General features: G+C 41.2%; 1 protein-coding gene across 1 annotated transcript in view; it reads left to right on the forward strand.

Moving 5' to 3' along the window:
- Positions 1-13,615, forward strand: part of MYO3A (myosin IIIA) — a 39,457-nt gene extending 25,842 nt beyond the window's left edge. Inside the window, exons 19-33 of the mRNA XM_078865357.1 lie at positions 378-522; positions 1,458-1,611; positions 2,194-2,282; positions 2,393-2,522; positions 4,259-4,335; positions 5,142-5,219; positions 5,393-5,598; positions 8,868-8,979; positions 9,128-9,290; positions 9,950-10,030; positions 11,446-11,575; positions 11,746-11,923; positions 12,310-12,472; positions 13,063-13,184; positions 13,527-13,615. Coding sequence (XP_078721483.1) covers positions 378-522; positions 1,458-1,611; positions 2,194-2,282; positions 2,393-2,522; positions 4,259-4,335; positions 5,142-5,219; positions 5,393-5,598; positions 8,868-8,979; positions 9,128-9,290; positions 9,950-10,030; positions 11,446-11,575; positions 11,746-11,923; positions 12,310-12,472; positions 13,063-13,184; positions 13,527-13,577 — 1,879 coding nt within the window. The 3' untranslated portion in view covers positions 13,578-13,615. The remainder of the gene's footprint in view (positions 1-377; positions 523-1,457; positions 1,612-2,193; positions 2,283-2,392; positions 2,523-4,258; positions 4,336-5,141; positions 5,220-5,392; positions 5,599-8,867; positions 8,980-9,127; positions 9,291-9,949; positions 10,031-11,445; positions 11,576-11,745; positions 11,924-12,309; positions 12,473-13,062; positions 13,185-13,526) is intronic.
- Positions 13,616-18,471: the final 4,856 nt, after the last annotated feature.

Consider the following 18,471-nt stretch of genomic DNA (forward strand, 5'->3'; position numbering starts at 1 on the left):
TGTGGCACACACCCCTGCACGGTGATTACACGTGTAATGGTTTTGCGATTGCTTTCATATTGGCTGGACCGGAGTGCAGTATTTTATTAGAGTGTGGTCCCCTGTGTCGGCTGATAGACACGTTTTGTCACGTAAATCGATACAGTTGGCGGATAATGACGTGAAGCCAAATGTATTTTGACTGAAATTGTTCCCAATGTTTCTGTTTTTACACTTCCAAATCTGCACCTTTTCTATATTGTGTTTGACAGATACTAACAAACATCAAATGAGACACACCTTGAAACGTGTGAATGTATATGAATTTTTTTGGTTAAAAGATATCTAATGGCGTGCATTACTAAACCACGTGGCTTTTCACATCCATGTCATTTCAGTGAAAACAGTAAACTGAGCATCGGCATCTTGGACATCTTTGGGTTTGAGAATTTTAAAAAGAACTCGTTTGAACAGCTATGCATCAACATTGCAAATGAGCAAATACAGTTCTACTTCAACCAGCACGTGTTTGCCATGGAGCAGGTACTGTAACAGCGGTCGGCAGGTGCATTTATTTTCAGAATGGCAGAGAATGTGTGCGTAATTAAACGTGGCCTATGCTGCCTAAGACCTGCCAAGGACATCCTAGAGCATTGTCAACTATAAAGGGGAATTTTTTTAAATTGTAAAAATAAATAGCATTCAATTTATACATTCATCATTTCACACTTTTTCAATGTTCACTATTCCTTTAGGATGGTGGGCATGTTACATTGGGTGGCATGACGTCCCTACAGTATAATGGTGTTACATAATTTCACTTGAGATAAAATGTAATTTTTAAAATGTGCAGGCCTTTGTCAATACATTTTTTGATGAATGCCTCTCTCCATCCCATTGCGTTGGGGTTTCTTAATCATATTTCATCCTGGTTGGTGCTTTTTGTTGTAGGCAGTTCCCATGGTTGGTTTAGATATCACTCAGGACTCATGTAAGCTGTGGCTAGGAATGAAACTCAGGTCAATGGGTTCATAGATCAGCATGCTGTCTCCTCCATCACCGCCTCCGATGTTTAATCATAATATTGTCCTGGAATATTGTGCAGTACATTTATACACACCCATGCTCGTTGTGACTGCTCTTTTCTTAAGGATAGACCAAAGCAATTTACATAATTTTATATTACGACATATCTGTGGAAATGATTTCAGTGTCCTGCAAAGAGATTCTGGATTCTTGCCTGATATTTAAACCAGAGACATCAATGTGCATTAAATGTCATTGGTATTTAAATCTGACTGGCACATCATTGCATCTCGTTAAAAGTACACCATAGCCATGACATTAAATATTAATACATATGCAAATGAGATTGAATGAAAGGGTGAAATTCAGCAATTTTGTAAAGGCCCGTTCTCAAGTTGTCCATTGACAGAGGCTTTTAATGAAAAGCACCATCTGCCATATCGAACGGACAGGAGGAATATGCAAGTGAGGGGGTGGACGCAAAGCAGGTGGAGTTCGAGGACAACCGCCCTCTGCTTGACATGTTTCTGGCCAAGCCCGTGGGGATGCTTTCCCTGCTGGACGAGGAGAGCCGCTTTCCCCAGGCCACGGGCCAGACACTCGTTGGTGAGTGCCACACTCTTCGGTACAGAGTCGGCTCGCAAAATTGAGCAACTTTGATCATTAGTCGGTTTGTGACCTACCAGGAAGGGAACATCAGTAAGTCCCTCTGTGTATCACACTCATTAGTTACTCTAACTCATATTGAATGTCAATTCAAAGTTTCATTTGAAATATAAATGATGAAGAAGAAGAAAACAAACTATGCAAGGCTCATACCAGAATCTATGCACTGATTAAATAAGGCAGTGACACAGTGCTGAGATGTTCGATGGTTTGGGTTTGTATATATCTGTCAACAGAGTGCATTTATATTTTATTGAAAGGCATTGTTAGTTTATATTACTTTAACCTTGAGACGACATTCGTTTCACATATTCTGCATGTTATTCAAGCTGGGCTTGGAATCTAAGGCCACTTTTTACAGTATTTGCATCAAATATTGAATGCTGAAGGGAACACATAATATTGACAAGTACATTACTGAAGTCATTGCTTTTGTTACAATAGCGATGCTGTGAATAAGCACAGGAGTAATTTTGTTTCTGTGACATTGATTTTGAATGGCATGACTGCACTTTTTTACAGAGAAATTTGAGGACAATGTAAAGTCAAAATACTTTTGGAGGCCGAAAAGAATGGACCTAACCTTCGGAATCGACCATTATGCAGGAAAAGTATGACAATAGTTGTATGGCATGTGGATAATACGCTATACCAAGCACATTGTACCCACGGTCAGTGCATTGTACCACCATGTTCAGCTTTTGGCTCGTCTCTACCACAGGTTCTGTACGATGCCTCAGGATTCCTTGAGAAGAACAGGGACACGTTACCTGCTGACATCGTGGTGCTCCTCAGGACCTCGGAAAACATGGTGCTCAGACTGCTGTTCTCAAACCCCCTAACCAAGACAGGTATTGCTTGATTTAGAGAGTTTACTTGATCTCCTCATCGGGGGGTGGGGGGATCAGTATTTTATGAAGCCCTAAGGGGCTCCGATGGCTGGCAAACCATCAAGGACCTCAATAAAGTCCTCGTGTTACAGCGATACACTTCGCTGCTCCTGACGTGGTTATCTGGCTTGACCAGATGAATGTGACATTGTAAATTGTTGCTCTTCGTCTACATCAGCCACGGAGACGAAGAATAAGGAGTATTTTATCAACTTAAGACAATTGCACATCCAGTTTCCTATCAATAAGAATGTCTTCGTCATCAGGATCCATTGTCAATCCAATTCTGGGTAAAGGCTGCCTCACATCACCATCCGTTAATGGTCACGTGATGTTGCAATCCATCTCACTCCTGCACGTAAACTGATCACGTTTTCTCCTTTGGGCAGCCTTTTTTACCATTGTCCATCAGTCATCAGCATTGCTTAAGTTAAATACATTTTTTTTTATCATTCTGTTTTGTTTTATATACTGTATTCTGTCAGTGGCAGAACTGGGTATGCATGTGCGTGTATCAATACATCTGAAGCATAATTCAGAGCTACCGATATGATGAGTGAAAATAATATTGCATGGAGCAATAAGCATTGTCAAAGGGAAATATGTTGACTTTCAGCATTACATTAAAACCTCTCAATGGTGGAGTGAACTTTCTGGCTATGTGGTGGGGGGGGGGGTATCTGACATATTGCAAATTATTAAATAATCCACGATTAATATGAATTAACCATTGGCATGTAATTAACATCTCAAACATCCAAATAACATCTAATAATCTTGAATTAAAGCTTTGGTTACTGCAGGAATCCATACTCTTTGGTTATTTCGGTAAAGTCACGTAGGAAAAACTAAAATAACATAAATCACGACGTTTCGGAGGCAATACAAGCCTCCATCATCAGACTTTACCGAAAGAACATCTAATAAACTGATAACAATAAACTTATTTTGTTTGCGAAATGAAGTAACATTTCTCTCCCCTAATGTTAAAAACGATAGCATGGTGAAGATCAAGGCATACAAGAGCAATTAAATCGAAAAATGAAGAGGAACACATGCGTCAGAAAACACGTCCATTCGATGCGTCACATTAACTGTCGACAAAAATAAGTGGGATTGGGCAGGACACGTTGATATGAAGGGATGACAGCCCGTGGTCGAGACTAACGATGGCGTGGCAGCCACAGAAGAGAACGTGCCCAAGAGGACACGGGGATGGAGTGATATAAACAGCTTGTGTGCCAGAGGTAAACAGATTGTTGCAACACTGTGGGAGATGACAGCTTGCTGAGGCCTTCATCCAGCAATGGACAAATCATGGCTGGTGACGTTGACAAAGCAGATAAAGTGCATTGGTCAGCCATACACATTCATACAAACTAAAAGACCGATTATCATTGCGTTTAGACCGTTATCTGTATTGTGTCTGCCCACAAAATGCCACCTGGTTGATAGATTTCAAGGGCTGGCAGGCCCCCCAGTGGTTGTGCTTCCACATGAAACTCTTTGCCCTGCATCATGTTTCGCCTTGTGGTAGAGATACATTGCGATGCTTACAGTTCGTGTGCTCTCTCTGCCGTCCATGTTCAGTAACAGCATCATGTCCAGACAACTGACAAGAAGACAAGTGACTTAAGACCATACCCCTATTGCTACTTAATTGAGCGTCTTGCACCTGTTCTGGCCTATCCCAACAGGCAATCTGGCTCATATCCGATCAAGAGTCCCTGGTGCATCAAAGTCTCTTCCGAGTCAAACACCAGCAAACATAAGGGTAAGAGGATTTGACAGGCTTTACGTAGGTCTTGGGAAAAGAAGCTCTGTGAGATGTTCATTTTGTCAAAGTTTACTTGCGGTTAAGAAATATTTTCTTCATGCTGTATACTCGGACCAAGTTGTAGGAAATGCTTTGCACAAAGGATTGCAGCTTACTTTAAACTAAATATGTGATTGAAATGCCGTGGAATGTCATTCTTTTAACCCCAAAATAACATTTTTCTCCTCCAGTTCAAATAGATACAATATTTAGAAAAGAATGTCTGCAAAAAATGTATTATGCTTTTCTCATATCGTTTGCTGCCTCTTAGAAGGGGAATGCAGTGCACACAGATTATGCAGTAACTACATGGATCAGGCCAATCACAAGTTTATCAGTACTTTACTTTTTACCAATTCACATTTACAGAATAAGACAAATATAATAATGACAATGACTCTATCTTGCCATCTTTACTTACTGCTTTCTGGTCTGTTTTGAGCAAATGGAAAATGATGTAAGTAATCCATGTCATTTAGCAAAAGCATATCTGCAGCCCTCAGCCTGTAATCGTTTCCATTTCGTTGGTCCATTTAACATGATTACTGCTTCCTTGAGAGTGCACTTGAGCTTTATAATAGGCGATGACAAATCGATTTTATAGTTGTCATTTTTTCCCCACTTAAAAAAAATGAGTAGTTTGCTTTCAGATTTAAACACAGTTCCCTCTCTGTGAAGGGTAGCAAGTCAGTAAACATGCAGACGTGTGATTATGCCTTCTTTCTTCATGAACATGAGAGAGAATAACACGTTCCCATTTACAGATCGATACCATGGAGAAGAACAAGCACCCAGGGGAAACGGTGAACATGAAAACTCAAACTGTCTCCTCCTATTTCAGGGTAATCTAAAATAAATGTATAATTCTGTTTCTGATTACCATACATGTCCCAATAATTAATTGGCTAAACAAACTTCAAGACTGGAAAAAATCACGGTTTATTTTCATGCCATTTGTGATTTTAGTTTGGAATTTAATTCCACCCATCCACTGTTGCCATATGCGTCGCCGCAGTTTTCTTTGATGGACCTGCTCTCCAAGATGGCATCGGGCCTGCCCCACTTCGTGCGCTGCATTAAGCCCAACAACGATCGTCAGGAGCAGAAGTTTGACCGGGAAAAAGTGCTGGTGCAGCTGCGGTACACGGGCATCCTGGAGACGATCCACATCCGACGGCAGGGCTTCTCGCACCGCATCCCCTTCCATGAATTCGTCAACAGGTGTTACACTCGATTTAAAGCTTTCGTGACTGCAGGGATTCATCTTCTTGGTTCTTTCGGTAAAGTCACGTAGAATGGAAATAATAAAATAATAAAAATAAAACATAATAATAAATAATATTATATAATAATATACCATATGTAAGTAATATATTTTATAATGTTTTATTTTTATTATTTTATTATTTCCATTCTACGTGACTTTACCGAAAGAACCAAGAAGAGGTGTTACACTCGTGGGGCCAGCCCCGTTGTCACGTTGGGTGGGCTGGAGCGGAGGGGGGGTCGAGTCCCCCCCTTCTGAAGGCACAGCCTCCACCCCCTTCTAAATTCTTATGCTCAAATTTAGTACAATTAAGCGATGGACAATCTCAGCCTTTCCTCATATACACATGCTGTGAGAGCTAGAGCAGAATGCACGACAAAGCAGATCTGTTTAGCATCTATCTACAATTTACATTCACGATGCACACAAAACGTAACAAATGTCACGGCGCAGAAATACAATGAGGAAAATGGGAGGGATTGGGAGGGACCGAGCAAGGCAAGGAGATAATAATATACAATTCAGGTGATCTGATTGCACAGTTGAAAAAGGATATTTTGTGGAGATACTTAAAACCACAAAGAGAGAGGTGACTTAGTTACATTGCCTGGGGAGGGAGTTCCAGAGGGTGGGGGCGTAGGAGCTAAAATAGCGGCCACCATTAGTGCAGCAACAGGTCTTGGGAGCTAGGAGGATGCCATAGCCAATGAAGTGCCATGGTGGCGATACGTTAACTCGTATGCAGGAGTTTGTGGATTTGATCCAGACCCTGACGCCTGTATATTTGGAGTTTGCATGTTCTCCCTGTTGTCACGTGTATTTTTCTCCAGGTCCTCCGGTTTTTCCCTCCACATTTAGAAACATGCACTTCGAGTATTTGGCTGCTCTAAATTTCCACCTGATAAGACACTTCGTTTAGCTATCATTTGTGGCTAGGTCGCTTCTGAAAAAGAGCTATATAGTTTAGTGGGCCTTACCTGGTAAAATAAAAAGTGTGTTAATAGAAGCAGAGGAGAGGGCTGGAAGGTGGAATGTGGGGGTGAAGAAGGTTGCGAAGGTAGGGAGGGGCATTGCCGCGGATGGATTGAACGTGAGGACACGGATCTTGTAGTCCACACGCTCATGGATGGGAAGCCAGTGAAGTGAGGGCAGGGCTAGTGTAATGAGTTAGTGGGATTTGGTTCAGCAAAGGTTATGGCATTTTGGACCAGCTGCAGTTTCTTGAGATTTTCCTGCAGAAATGCTGGCAAGGAGGGCATTGGAGAAATATGGCCTGGATGTGACAAAAGCATGGACAGGGGTCTCTGCAGCAGGAGGGGTGAGCTTTGTATGGAGACAGGCAAATGTTGTGCCGGTGGAAGAAGGCGATCTTGGTGACTAAGCACACGTGTGGGTGGAAGCTCCATTTGTTTCAAGCTTAAATTTCGATTTAAAGCTTTCGTGACTGCAGGGATTAATCTTCTTGGTTCTTTCGGTAAAGTCACGTAGAAGGGAAATAATAAAATGATAAAAATAAAACATAATAAAATAATTCTCACGACGTTTCGGCCACAACGCAAGCAGCCGTCCTCTGGTGAAGAACAGGCCAAGCCTGGTGGTGCCCATTCAGACGCTGTCTTCCCGACAGACCTGTTCTTCACCTGAGGACGGCTGCTTGCGTTGTGGCCGAAACGTCGTGAAAATTATTTTATTACGTTTTAATTTTATTATTTTATTATTTCCCTTCTACGTGACTTTACCGAAAGAACCAAGAAGATGTTTCAAGCTTGTTTAACATTCACTGGGTCGTGTCCCCAATGAGATTTGTATTTCACATTAAAAGTCATGCGACACGGTTGAATATGGCCCGCTTTATCTGTTGGCGAATATTTTGTTTTGGTGAAAACATGCTGATGTCTCCATTACCAATGCCTGATGATGATTGCTTGTGTTGCAATCGAAACGTCGTAATGTGTTATTTTATTTTGAGTTATTATTTTATTTTTAGACGTGACTTAACCGAAAAGAACCAAAGAATAAAACTGTTCCTGCCTGTTTGTGAAGATGTGAATGATGTGGTGGGGTGAAATACTTTACAATCACTCACTCAGGGGTTGGGAAACTGTGTACATGAAGAAGAGGCATTGCCCCCAATGTTATCCTGTTTTGTAGTTGTATGTTTTAAGGCAGTATGAATGTTGTATGTATGTTGAACTTATTTCGCGCTGTACATAGCCAACTGTGCTAATTGGAAGTGCGAATGATGCATTTGAGATAGATTTATATTTCTTAAGTGACAATGGTTTAAGTGCTTGCTTTGTGTGCTCTGTGTTTGGAAAAAGTTAAACTGCAGATCGGAACTGACTTTCTATAACCTGTCTGTCTTTGTAAACGATCTCACTGGAGTGCTAACTTTGATGCATTACTTCCCAATTGCATATATAAGCGTACAAGATAAGCACTGCCGGAATTTTACAAACTCAGCTGGGCGGTGGTGGCGCACGCCTGTAATTCAGCACCGTCGAGGCAAGGGTTTGCGGATCACACAAATGTTGTGCAACTCCCTTCCCGTGGGCGTCAAGGTCGCCGTACCCTGGCTTGCCACGATTCGGTACAGCAAATGTGGACTCAAACGGTTCCACCTGTAGGGGATAGAGTGTTGCGCCCTCGCATGCGTGGGGTTTCTCCTGGTGCTCCGGTTTCCTGCCACACGTTAACACTCATGAATTGAATTTCGATTTAAAGCTTTTGTGACTGCAGGGATTCATCTTCTTGGTTCTTTCGGTAAAGTCACGTAGAAGGGAAATAATAAAATAATAAAAATACAACATAATCAAATAATTCTCACGACGTTTCGGCCACAACGCAAGCAGCCGTCCTCAGGTGAAGAACAGGTCTGTCGTCATTCAGACGCTGTCTTTGCGACAGCCCTGTTCTTCACCTGAGGACGGCTGCTTGCGTTGTGGCCGAAACGTCATGAGAATTATTTTATTATGTTTTATTTTTATTATTTTATTATTTCCCTTCTACGTGACTTTACCGAAAGAACCAAGAAGATGACTCATGAATTGGCCAATAACACCTTAACGTAGAGAGGACCACAGATGCTTGGGCGTCAGCTCACTGTGTGGTTGCCTTCCCGCTTGTCTGTGGTTTCTCGTGCTTCTTGAGTCGTTATCTCTTTGACATTGAACGGATTCTGTGTAACAACATTATTATTACTACTGTACATGTCACACTGCAGGTACTACATCCTTGCCTTCAAAGCAGACTCGCCCCCACCAGGCAAACAAGAAACGTGTGTTGAGATTCTTGAGAAGGTTAAAATGAAAAACTGGGTGCTTGGCAAGACAAAGGTAAGATTCCCTATTTTACACACGTATATATATTTTTTCATTCATTTGCAGCATCATTTTGCAACACGTAAAACAACACTTGGAGGAATAAACACCTGCCTTGCTTTCAAGATAAAATATTGTCCGTGTGATGCCTATGTGCCTCTAGGTATTCTTAAAGTACTACCATGCAGAACATCTCAATCTGCTGATCAAGGAGATGGTGGAGAGGCTCGTGAAACTGCAGGCCTATGTGCGCACCAGACTTGCCGTCAAGAAATTCAGAAAGCTCATGGAAGAACGGACCCACAGTGCCCTCGTCATACAGTCAGGTGAGGTGGCACTCGGAGGTAAGTAGGTTAATTAAATTGCAAGTGAGATTTCCCTTCAAAATATCAGCTTCAGTTATGGGAGCACATTATGTTAGATGGTTTGCCGCACAATGAGGTCAGTTTTTCCTTCTGTCCATAAATAATGTGTCATATACCAAGAGGCTCAATATACTAACACGTGGGCAGCTATATAACAGTCAGTGATAATAAATTACTTGCAGGGAGTCAGCCCACAGAAATTTGAAGAATGCAATGTGATGCAGGAATATTACAAAATACAAAAATGCCAATGTTTTGTGTAATAATAATGGCAACAACGATAAGGCAGTGACATAATATTTAGCACGATTGTATTAAAATGTGGCTTCGTGAGGCCATTGTAACCTTTACAAAAGATAAACAAAACAAATCCTATCTGTTATGTGACTTACATCGTGCCCAGATATTTTAAATGATCGAGCGGATAAACAGTAGCGGAGACAAGTAAGCTGAATTATGGGGTCTACAGCATGACGAGAACCTAGATCCAAAAATGCAACATAGCATCACAAATATGAAGCTCAATGTAAGGTTTATCTTGGGCAGTATCGTTATAATAAGCACATCTGTTGCACGGATATATAGCGATGCAGAGTTGATGGTTTCTTCTGTGGTTTTAGGTTTCCGTGGATACCAAGTACGCAGAGAGTACCGTGAGCAGAAGAAGAAACGAGAGGATGCTGCCATCTGCATTCAGTCAGGTGAATATAGAGCCGAATCAAATTGAGATCTCAACGTGCCAGGAGGGAAAAAGTCTACCCAGTGGCAGAGCCAGTGGGGGGTGGGGTGGCACGTGCCCCCTCAATGATCGGATCGAAATCTCTCATTTCGATAGGGTCATTGGGGTTTATTAGTAATAAATCGGCATTTTGCAACCCCCACTGCCACTGTGAAGCATATTATTACGTGCCAGGGACTCTATGAGATGATAGGACAATAGTTTGAGTCTATAATTGTCAATAAATAACGGCAAAGCGGTTATAAGTGACTCGGAATTGTGCGCAGTTGCGTATCCAGTACACGACTTCCCTGAAGGCATTCACCTTCAGCGAGCACGATGCCGATCACACACGCGTCGAATAAAAAGCAAGGGACAAGTCCTTACTTACTAACAACTCCTCTATCATTTTTCATTGCTGGAGGGGTTGCCCCCATCTGCTTGAAAATCCTGGCTCCTCCACTGAGCCTACCTCTCGTCTTAGATGACAGTACATATGTATTTGGGGCTCACGGGTTCCGTTCTGACACTGGTTGGGTTAGTACAGGAAGTTAGCTCACTCGTGTTAGCATGCTCTGGTCTAATCACGCAGTGATGATCATGCCCTGGGAGCAGCCTGTTAATGATTAGCCGCTCATCCATCTCCGACTCCATTTGGAATCATTTACGTTGAAGCACCCATTTTGGTTATAAATTAACTTTCCACATTTCTCTCAGCCGAGCAGCACAACACACTCGGTTATCTCCAGCAGAGCCGTGACAGCCATGTGAGTGAGGTCCATGGTATCACTGTGAATGCATCGATGATGTAAACTGCGATTGTGTATATGTTGAACTTCTTTCGCACCGTACGTAGCCAACCGTGGTCATCGAAGGTGCGGGGGAAGAACAAGAAACTAAACACATTTGCCTACTTCTTTGGACTAAATTTTTTTCAAGGATCTATATTTTTACATGTGAGATTCGAAGGAACACAAGTACTATACTGTATAGTGTATACTACAGTGTTTTGTTTTTTAAGGGGACAATTCAATGTTTTGTTTACATTTTAATTGGTACAAGATGCATCAATCTCCAGATGTCACATTGCATTTTATGCCATGCATTTCCAAACGTGTAGCGTTGAGTGTCGGATTTGTAATGTGCGTAGCTCTCCGATGCGTCGCATGGTTGTACCGCGTGTTCTTCAGCACGATGTCCAACGTTTCGCCTCTATCTTCTGGGAGTTACTTCATGAACTGAATTGAATAACTCACTGTCTCCCTCGAACCCGAAAACACACCCCGGAGAGCCAGACGGGCACAACTGCGAACACCTAGGCAGCAGTGTGTATATAATACTGTAGTTTGGCGAATTATTCTGCAGTTTAAATCATCGGAAATGTGCTTGTGTTCACAGCGGCACGGGGGCACAAAGCCAGGAAGCAGTACAAGCAGGAGAAGGAAAGACGTGGAGAGGACGCACACGAGGACGCACAGGGAAACGCGACGGATTCACACGAGCAGCCTCCAGAAGACAACGAAACCGAGTAAAGGCTCCAATTAGTACACGCTGCTAACTCGCATTCGCACGGAAAAGTTGTCATCAGCTCTGCAGCACAGTTTTTTTTCTCTCCCTCTCTCTCTCTTTATCAGCATTAAAATAAGTAATATTCGTAAATTATTTGTGTGAATTAATTCTTGTATTGGCATCCTCCAGAGAGAATGCCGAGAGCATTGATGTCGTGGACGGGCAATCGGCCATTTCGGAAGGTGCCAGCACTGTTGCAAGTGCTGCCCCAAGCCAGGCTAATGATAGTGACCGCACTGAACATGTGGAGTCTGAGGAAAAGCAGCCTGAGATTAACCAGGACGGGCTTGATGGGTTTTCCCAGGAGGTGGGTAAATGACTTCGCCTTAATTTTTCACATACATTCATCAAACATGCTTGTTTGTACAATTTTGACTTAAAACTTTCGTGACTGCAGGAATTCATATTCTATGGTTCTTTCGGTAAAGTCACGTAGATATGAAAAATAAAGTGATTACAAATATCACGACGTTTCGATCGCAACACCGCTTGCGTGCGATCGAAACGTCGTGATAATTTTTAATCACTTTATTTATTATTATTATTTTTATATCTACGTGACTTTACCGAAAAAACCGTAGAATATGCTTGCTCGTCTGAATGTAATATAAATTGTGGGTACCTGCAAAGAAAGTGACTCTGGTGTTTGTTTTGTTGTCCTTTTGTCGAATGTGATGTTCCTTTTCAAATAAGGTTTCCAAGTGTGCCGAGACGGTTCTTAAACAACTGCTGCGCGTTAACCTCCCTGTGCCAGCAAGCCAAGTCAAGGAGACGGTTACCCTCTCTCACTCAAGGCCTGGCTCTGCGAAACAGCTTGGCATTCAAATACAAGATTCCCAAGATTCTCTGCAGCAAGGTCATTTATCATTATTGATTTAGTAACGGAGCTTTCACAGACTTGAACAACCTTTCAGTTGTCGTTTTAAACGTTGCAATGAAGTAAATGTGAATTTACGAGGATTTTGTGGTCAAACATAAAAAGTAACATCTGCTGCTTTTATAATAGAGTTTATTTGGGTTAGATCGCGTAAATATATAAATGTGTCGTTAAAACCCGCCACCACCCGACACAGCCAACTAGTAAGGGTTGTCACGTAAACAGAACGTGCCCAATTCGTCACTAGTATAGCACGCCGGTGTGTTGGAGAGCCAAGCCACAACATTTACAATCTGAGTACGACGTTTCGCCAGTAATTACATCAGGCAACAGCCAGATTTGTGGAGAAGTCTAACCGTTTCGTTCCTTATATAGAGGCGTAGATGTGGTGACCACTCTTCCGTTTTTAAAACTGTTGTGGCTAATTTATGTGCGGTATTTAAAATGTATATTAAGCAGTTATACTGCTGCTCAGATCGGTGACTTTAGGATATGGCTATTGCGCTGCATGTGGATAAATATAAAATAGTCCTGTCATTTCTGAAGGAAATGTTTCGTGTGTGTGTTAGGGACACAGCCAAAACAGGCTCGCACACCTCGCTCTAAAATGCAACCAAAGCTGCTGCACTCTCCCGAAGACAATCTGTACTACAGCCAGCTGCTGAGCAGCGCTGGTAAAGACGTCGCCCAGGTAAGCCGCACCACGGGCTGCAGGGTCTCGTCGGTGTGCTGCCGTTTTCGGGGAACAACTAATTCCTGACACTACGTGGCACCACGACATCAATGGAAAGCTCCGTACAGTGTGCAGTGTTAAACTTACAATTTTAACCAGGACTACAAAGCCACGTGTTTAATTTCCACAAAAGGCGTTTCTTTTGTTGAAGAAAAACTATCAACTTATATTGGAATATGTTGATGGAAATAGATACCTGCTCAGTTCAAACAATTTATAAAGTCCCACATTGTTACGTTGTATATTTCCAAAGGTGCATTTATGAACGATGGTATTTAAATGCCTATTTTTGTTTTCTAGGCCTCTCCCAGTGTTCAGCTAATGAAGAGAAAATCACGTAAAACAAGGTGACCCACTTTTGCTATTTCTGTTTTAAACACAACAATATTTATACCATTGGAACCTCCTTTGCCAGTAGCAAAATATGATAATTGTTTTTTTACCCTTTTAACTGGCAACAAAACTGACATATTTTGCTACTGGCAAATGAGGTTCCAATGGTGTAAATGCTTACCCCAAGCTCTCATACTCTGATGGTGCATTGTCTTTGAGTTGTGTGCCTTTTGGCGTCATCTGGTCCAACACCATGTGAGACTAGGCTCTAAGAAAAGCTGTTTCGGGTGTGGACCAATCAATTTCAAGGACATTGCATACATTATCAGAGTTGTGTTTTTTTTATTTGCATTCCGACCACAGGTATTGTGGTCAATGCAAACATGACTCCTTGTAAAAAAAGGCGTCAGTTTTGTTGCCAGATAAAAGGGTAAAAAATACAATTATCACAACAATATTTGTGCTATAAAGTACCCATTGTATACTGTTCCCTCAAATGCTGGTGCCTGTTTTTTGGAAAAATGTATCGAGAATTATAACACAATTAGAATGAAAGTTGGACGGTTTAAAGAATACTTAGATTATTTTATGTTTTGTTTTTCTTTTACACAACTGGAGCCAAATAAAAGTGCTGGATGAGAATGACCAATATTACCGTATGGTGGTGGCTGGAGACACATTCAGAAAGGCGCCAAGTCCATCACAGGACACACCAAATGGAAACTACTGACAGGTTCCTGAGCTTTTAAATGCTTAGTCGAAATGTGTTCGGCATGCAGTAATGTTACGATGTGTTTTCTCATCATTTATAGATTGGAATTAATGCCGTAAACTGTTTGTAACTAAATGTTCTAAAATATTTGTACATTTTGCATACGCTTGTGTAAGAGGATACATTTTTGCGTGAATTGCTTCGAACATCAGATGTAAAAATGTGGCTTCATATTCGATTAAATGATGATGCAACACTGATATTAAACTCACCACTCCGTTGTCTTTTTCCATAATTATTCATTTTCGCATCCTAATGTCTCTACTATTGATTTGTGTTTAGGGAAAACATGACCTGCCAGGAGTGTGAAGATTTGCATTTGAGAATGCAGCAATCTCCAGACGTCTTCACTAATTTTAATCAGCCATTTGTTATTTTACTATAATACAGTACTTGAATGTTATTTTTTAAATTGTAAATGCACTTAGATGTTTAGAAATATTAGACAATTGTAAAAAGTTTTTTTTTTTACAAATGAGAAAATAACTTCAGAATATCTAATGTAATTGTAAGTAGCTATGTTTAAATACAGGTACTGTATACATTAAATAAATCTGTCATTGTCCATATGACAAAATATTTAATTGTGCATTTCTTTGTGTTTTATGGGATGGTGATTTATTCATGATAGTAGATGTTGATTTCATGGTGTGGTGGTTATGATGATGGTGATAATGGTTGTGGTTATGATGATGATGTGAAGTCATTATGGTGACAATTGTGGTTCATAATACTTTTATTTCACCACCAGATGGAAACAACCATTTTAAGACAACATGAACCGCGTCTTATTCATAACACAATCTATGGAAAACAAGTTAAAATTAGCATTTTGAAGTGGGAATACAAAAAATAAGTCCAATTTGAGTATTGATATATGTGTCATAAATATTAAATGTTTGTAAAATTGTAAGAAGTTCCACAGTCTTGTTGAAGATGTATAATTTGTAATAAAATGTATTGAGGTGAGCTTCAATGCATGCAGCAGAGGCGACGCTAGGCCAAGAAAGTGGTTTGCGATGTGAACGAACATGATTGCCCAAAACTATTATTAACTCTTGGAACAGTACACCGCAACCCCGTAACATACCTTAGGTTGCAAGGATGTATGTCAGGAAGAAGTCAGCCAGAGAGGACAGAAGGCAATCTATTATTGATCGCGTTGAAAATGAATTTTGCCCAAGTACTATAATTCCCGCTTAGTCGAAAGTGAATACACATTTTCATAATTAAAGTTACAATGATGAGTAGAATACAGTAAATGATATTTAATATGATTTTAAGAGCTGAGTGATATATGAGATTTAATGTATCTTCAGTCCAATTTGATGCTGCTTTGTATAATACATGACCATAATCAGTTAGGTCTTAACGTAGATGCAAAAATTACGTGATGGTGGTTTTAAAATAACGCGATGGTGATGCTAATCGTCTAAATGTGCTGTGCTTGTGAAGGTGTGGTGGTCGTGATGAAAATGATTGTGGTTGTTGATTATTGTGATGTTAATGTTGAAATATGGTGTAAATGTTGACTCATGATGTGGTGGTGATGATTTTGGTTGTTCATGTGTAGCTGTACCATCCTTAATCTGGAATGCTTTTGATAACTTCTATATGTAAGTCCTCAATTTGTAAGAGCCTGAATGACTGCATTAGATACTGTAATACTAATTCGAACACTTCATGGTTACAAATGGCAAGCGTAACGTAAATGTCTGATATTCGTGTATTTTATAGAATAGTATTGATTGGATGACTCTGTAGGCAAATGTTAGAAAATAAAATGTTATAATCAAAAGCAACATACTAATGTGCTTCACGAAAGTGTGTATGAATGCATATTTCCTGCTATGATAGATGATTCGGAAACATGGACACTGTCAAATAAAATCAGAATAAAAACTTCAAAGTGGGAATTACACTAAAAGAAAAACCATAGATCTGAAAGCAAATGTGACTTAGAGATATGTTATTGACAGCTAGGAAAAATAGACTTGGGATGATGGACAAAACTGCAGACAAAAGAGGGGACATCGAAGGGATGATGGACAAAATTGGTAACGGAATGTCAGCCATAACAAGTATAACCCGGAAAAAACAAAGTTTTTCACTATAAATCCTTTATATGCGTGGCGGCTAGAGTCCTCTCGTCCTCTGGCTTGAGATGGCTGCCACCTATGGGTCAGGTGATTGCATTGCACCATTAAGCAATTGGTAATTAAATATAATATTTTTGTCCTAAAAAGTGTAACATTTTTGTTAAAAAAATTTCACGAACATTAATTGTCACGCACAACGAGTCTGTGTGGAAAATGTCAGCTCGATTGGATCACGGGAAGTGGGTTAAAAAACGACCGAAAGATTTGCACGGTCGTAAGCAAGCAAGCGAACTTAATATAAAGGATTTAAAAAGGGAACGTGGCCAAGAAAACCATCAGAGATGAACTAATGAAATTCGATGGATTATGGCATCGCAAATCAGGGAAGGTTACGGGGGAGGCCTTCATCCAGCAGTTGATTTGATGGTGTTTATGTGAAAGTTGTATTACTGGTGATGCTGGTGATAATAACATAGTGGGTATATCACTATCATGTCCGTGGAGATTCTATATGGTAGTAATCCTCAAAGACGTGGAGTGTAGGGGAACCTCCTGGCAGATCCTACGTAATTTGCGGCACACGACAAAACATACTCTAAAAACACGTGACTGTAATTTGAAGACTTTTGGCTGCTCTTGGTGGCAAAAAAAACTCGCAGATTTGGGGATCTTCTACAAAGCGGATTTCGGGAGTTGCCACGAACTGCGGTGGCACCCCACAATGTTTTGACCTTCGCGGATTGTAGCGCGGATATTTTGAGTTTTACTACACTGTACAGTACTCTATTGTGTTGGCCATGGTGATATCGTGCAGGTGTTGATGCAATGTTGGTCTTTTTGTGGCGAACTGTTCATGATAACAGGAGAGATCCTCTTCGGAGGTGATGACACCCTAATTATAGTGGTAAATGTGAGGGATCCCTGATAATGTTGGCAGTCATGGGGCAGTGGCAGCGCGTTCCCCACTTGTAGCAAGGTTCACGGTTCGAATCCGACAGTCGCCTTGGACAATTATGCGGGTGTTTTAACCAACAGAAACACGCCGTCAGCTTCAGTGGATGTTTAAGATCCCGCGACGTCATTCACAATAGTTAAGCCACGGACCAAATTTGTCAAAAAAAGAAAAGTTTTCCGCTAATTAGTCAATTGCGTTAAAAGCGAAATTGATGTGCTTTTGTGGCCATCTGGAACGCTCTTCCGATATTAGGAAGACACTGCAGCTACGCACTTGGAAATTTAAAACTCATTTATAACTTATTTTTGTGCTTAGTTTGTTGTCCTTCCTCCGCTCCTCCGATTGGCACGGTTGGCTAGGTATGGTGTGAAAGTGGTTCAACATGCACACATACAATTGGTATCAACAGAGCAATCATTGCCCCCTACTACAAAAAAAAACTTAGCAGGACCCTCCTTAAACAGGATCATGAGACTCACTGAGGCTTTCCTGGGTAACACGCATAATATCGTGGGGGATGTGGTGGTCATCATCATCATGAACCATAGGCAGATAGCCCATAAGTGTCCACTGCAACATTTCGTCGTTTGTTTCCACTTTCCTCTGTGTCATGCCAATATTCTAAAGTCGTGCCACATCTTTCCGACACCAATCTCTTATGTCGTCGTCAAGCCATTCTCTATTTCCGGTTCCTTCCATTTTTCTGCACAATACACTTTAAATGTTCCTGTTGTTGTCCAAACTACGTGAGTGTCCAAATAGTGCCAGTATCCTCATCACTGCCTTGCATCAGGTCTTCTAATGTGCAACTTTTCTCTTCTACATTGATCACACTTTGGGTACAGCTTAGATGCAGTATCCTTCTGTAGCAGTCTTCTTCATTGCAAGGCCCGCGGGCTACTGGCGGCCCCTGGTGGCCTTTAGTGCAGCCCCTGACGCATCCCATCAATGCTGTCAAACGCCAGTGGCTCTAACGATGATGTCTTTTCGGCGAAAGTACCCCCCTCCCCCAGCTGAAAGTTAGTGAAGAACACTATTCTGTAGCAATATCTGTTTTGTAGCTCATCGGAAATCAGTGAAGAAACA

Source organism: Lampetra fluviatilis, chromosome 2 (assembly GCF_964198595.1).
Source record: "Lampetra fluviatilis chromosome 2, kcLamFluv1.1, whole genome shotgun sequence".
NCBI lineage: Eukaryota > Metazoa > Chordata > Hyperoartia > Petromyzontiformes > Petromyzontidae > Lampetra > Lampetra fluviatilis.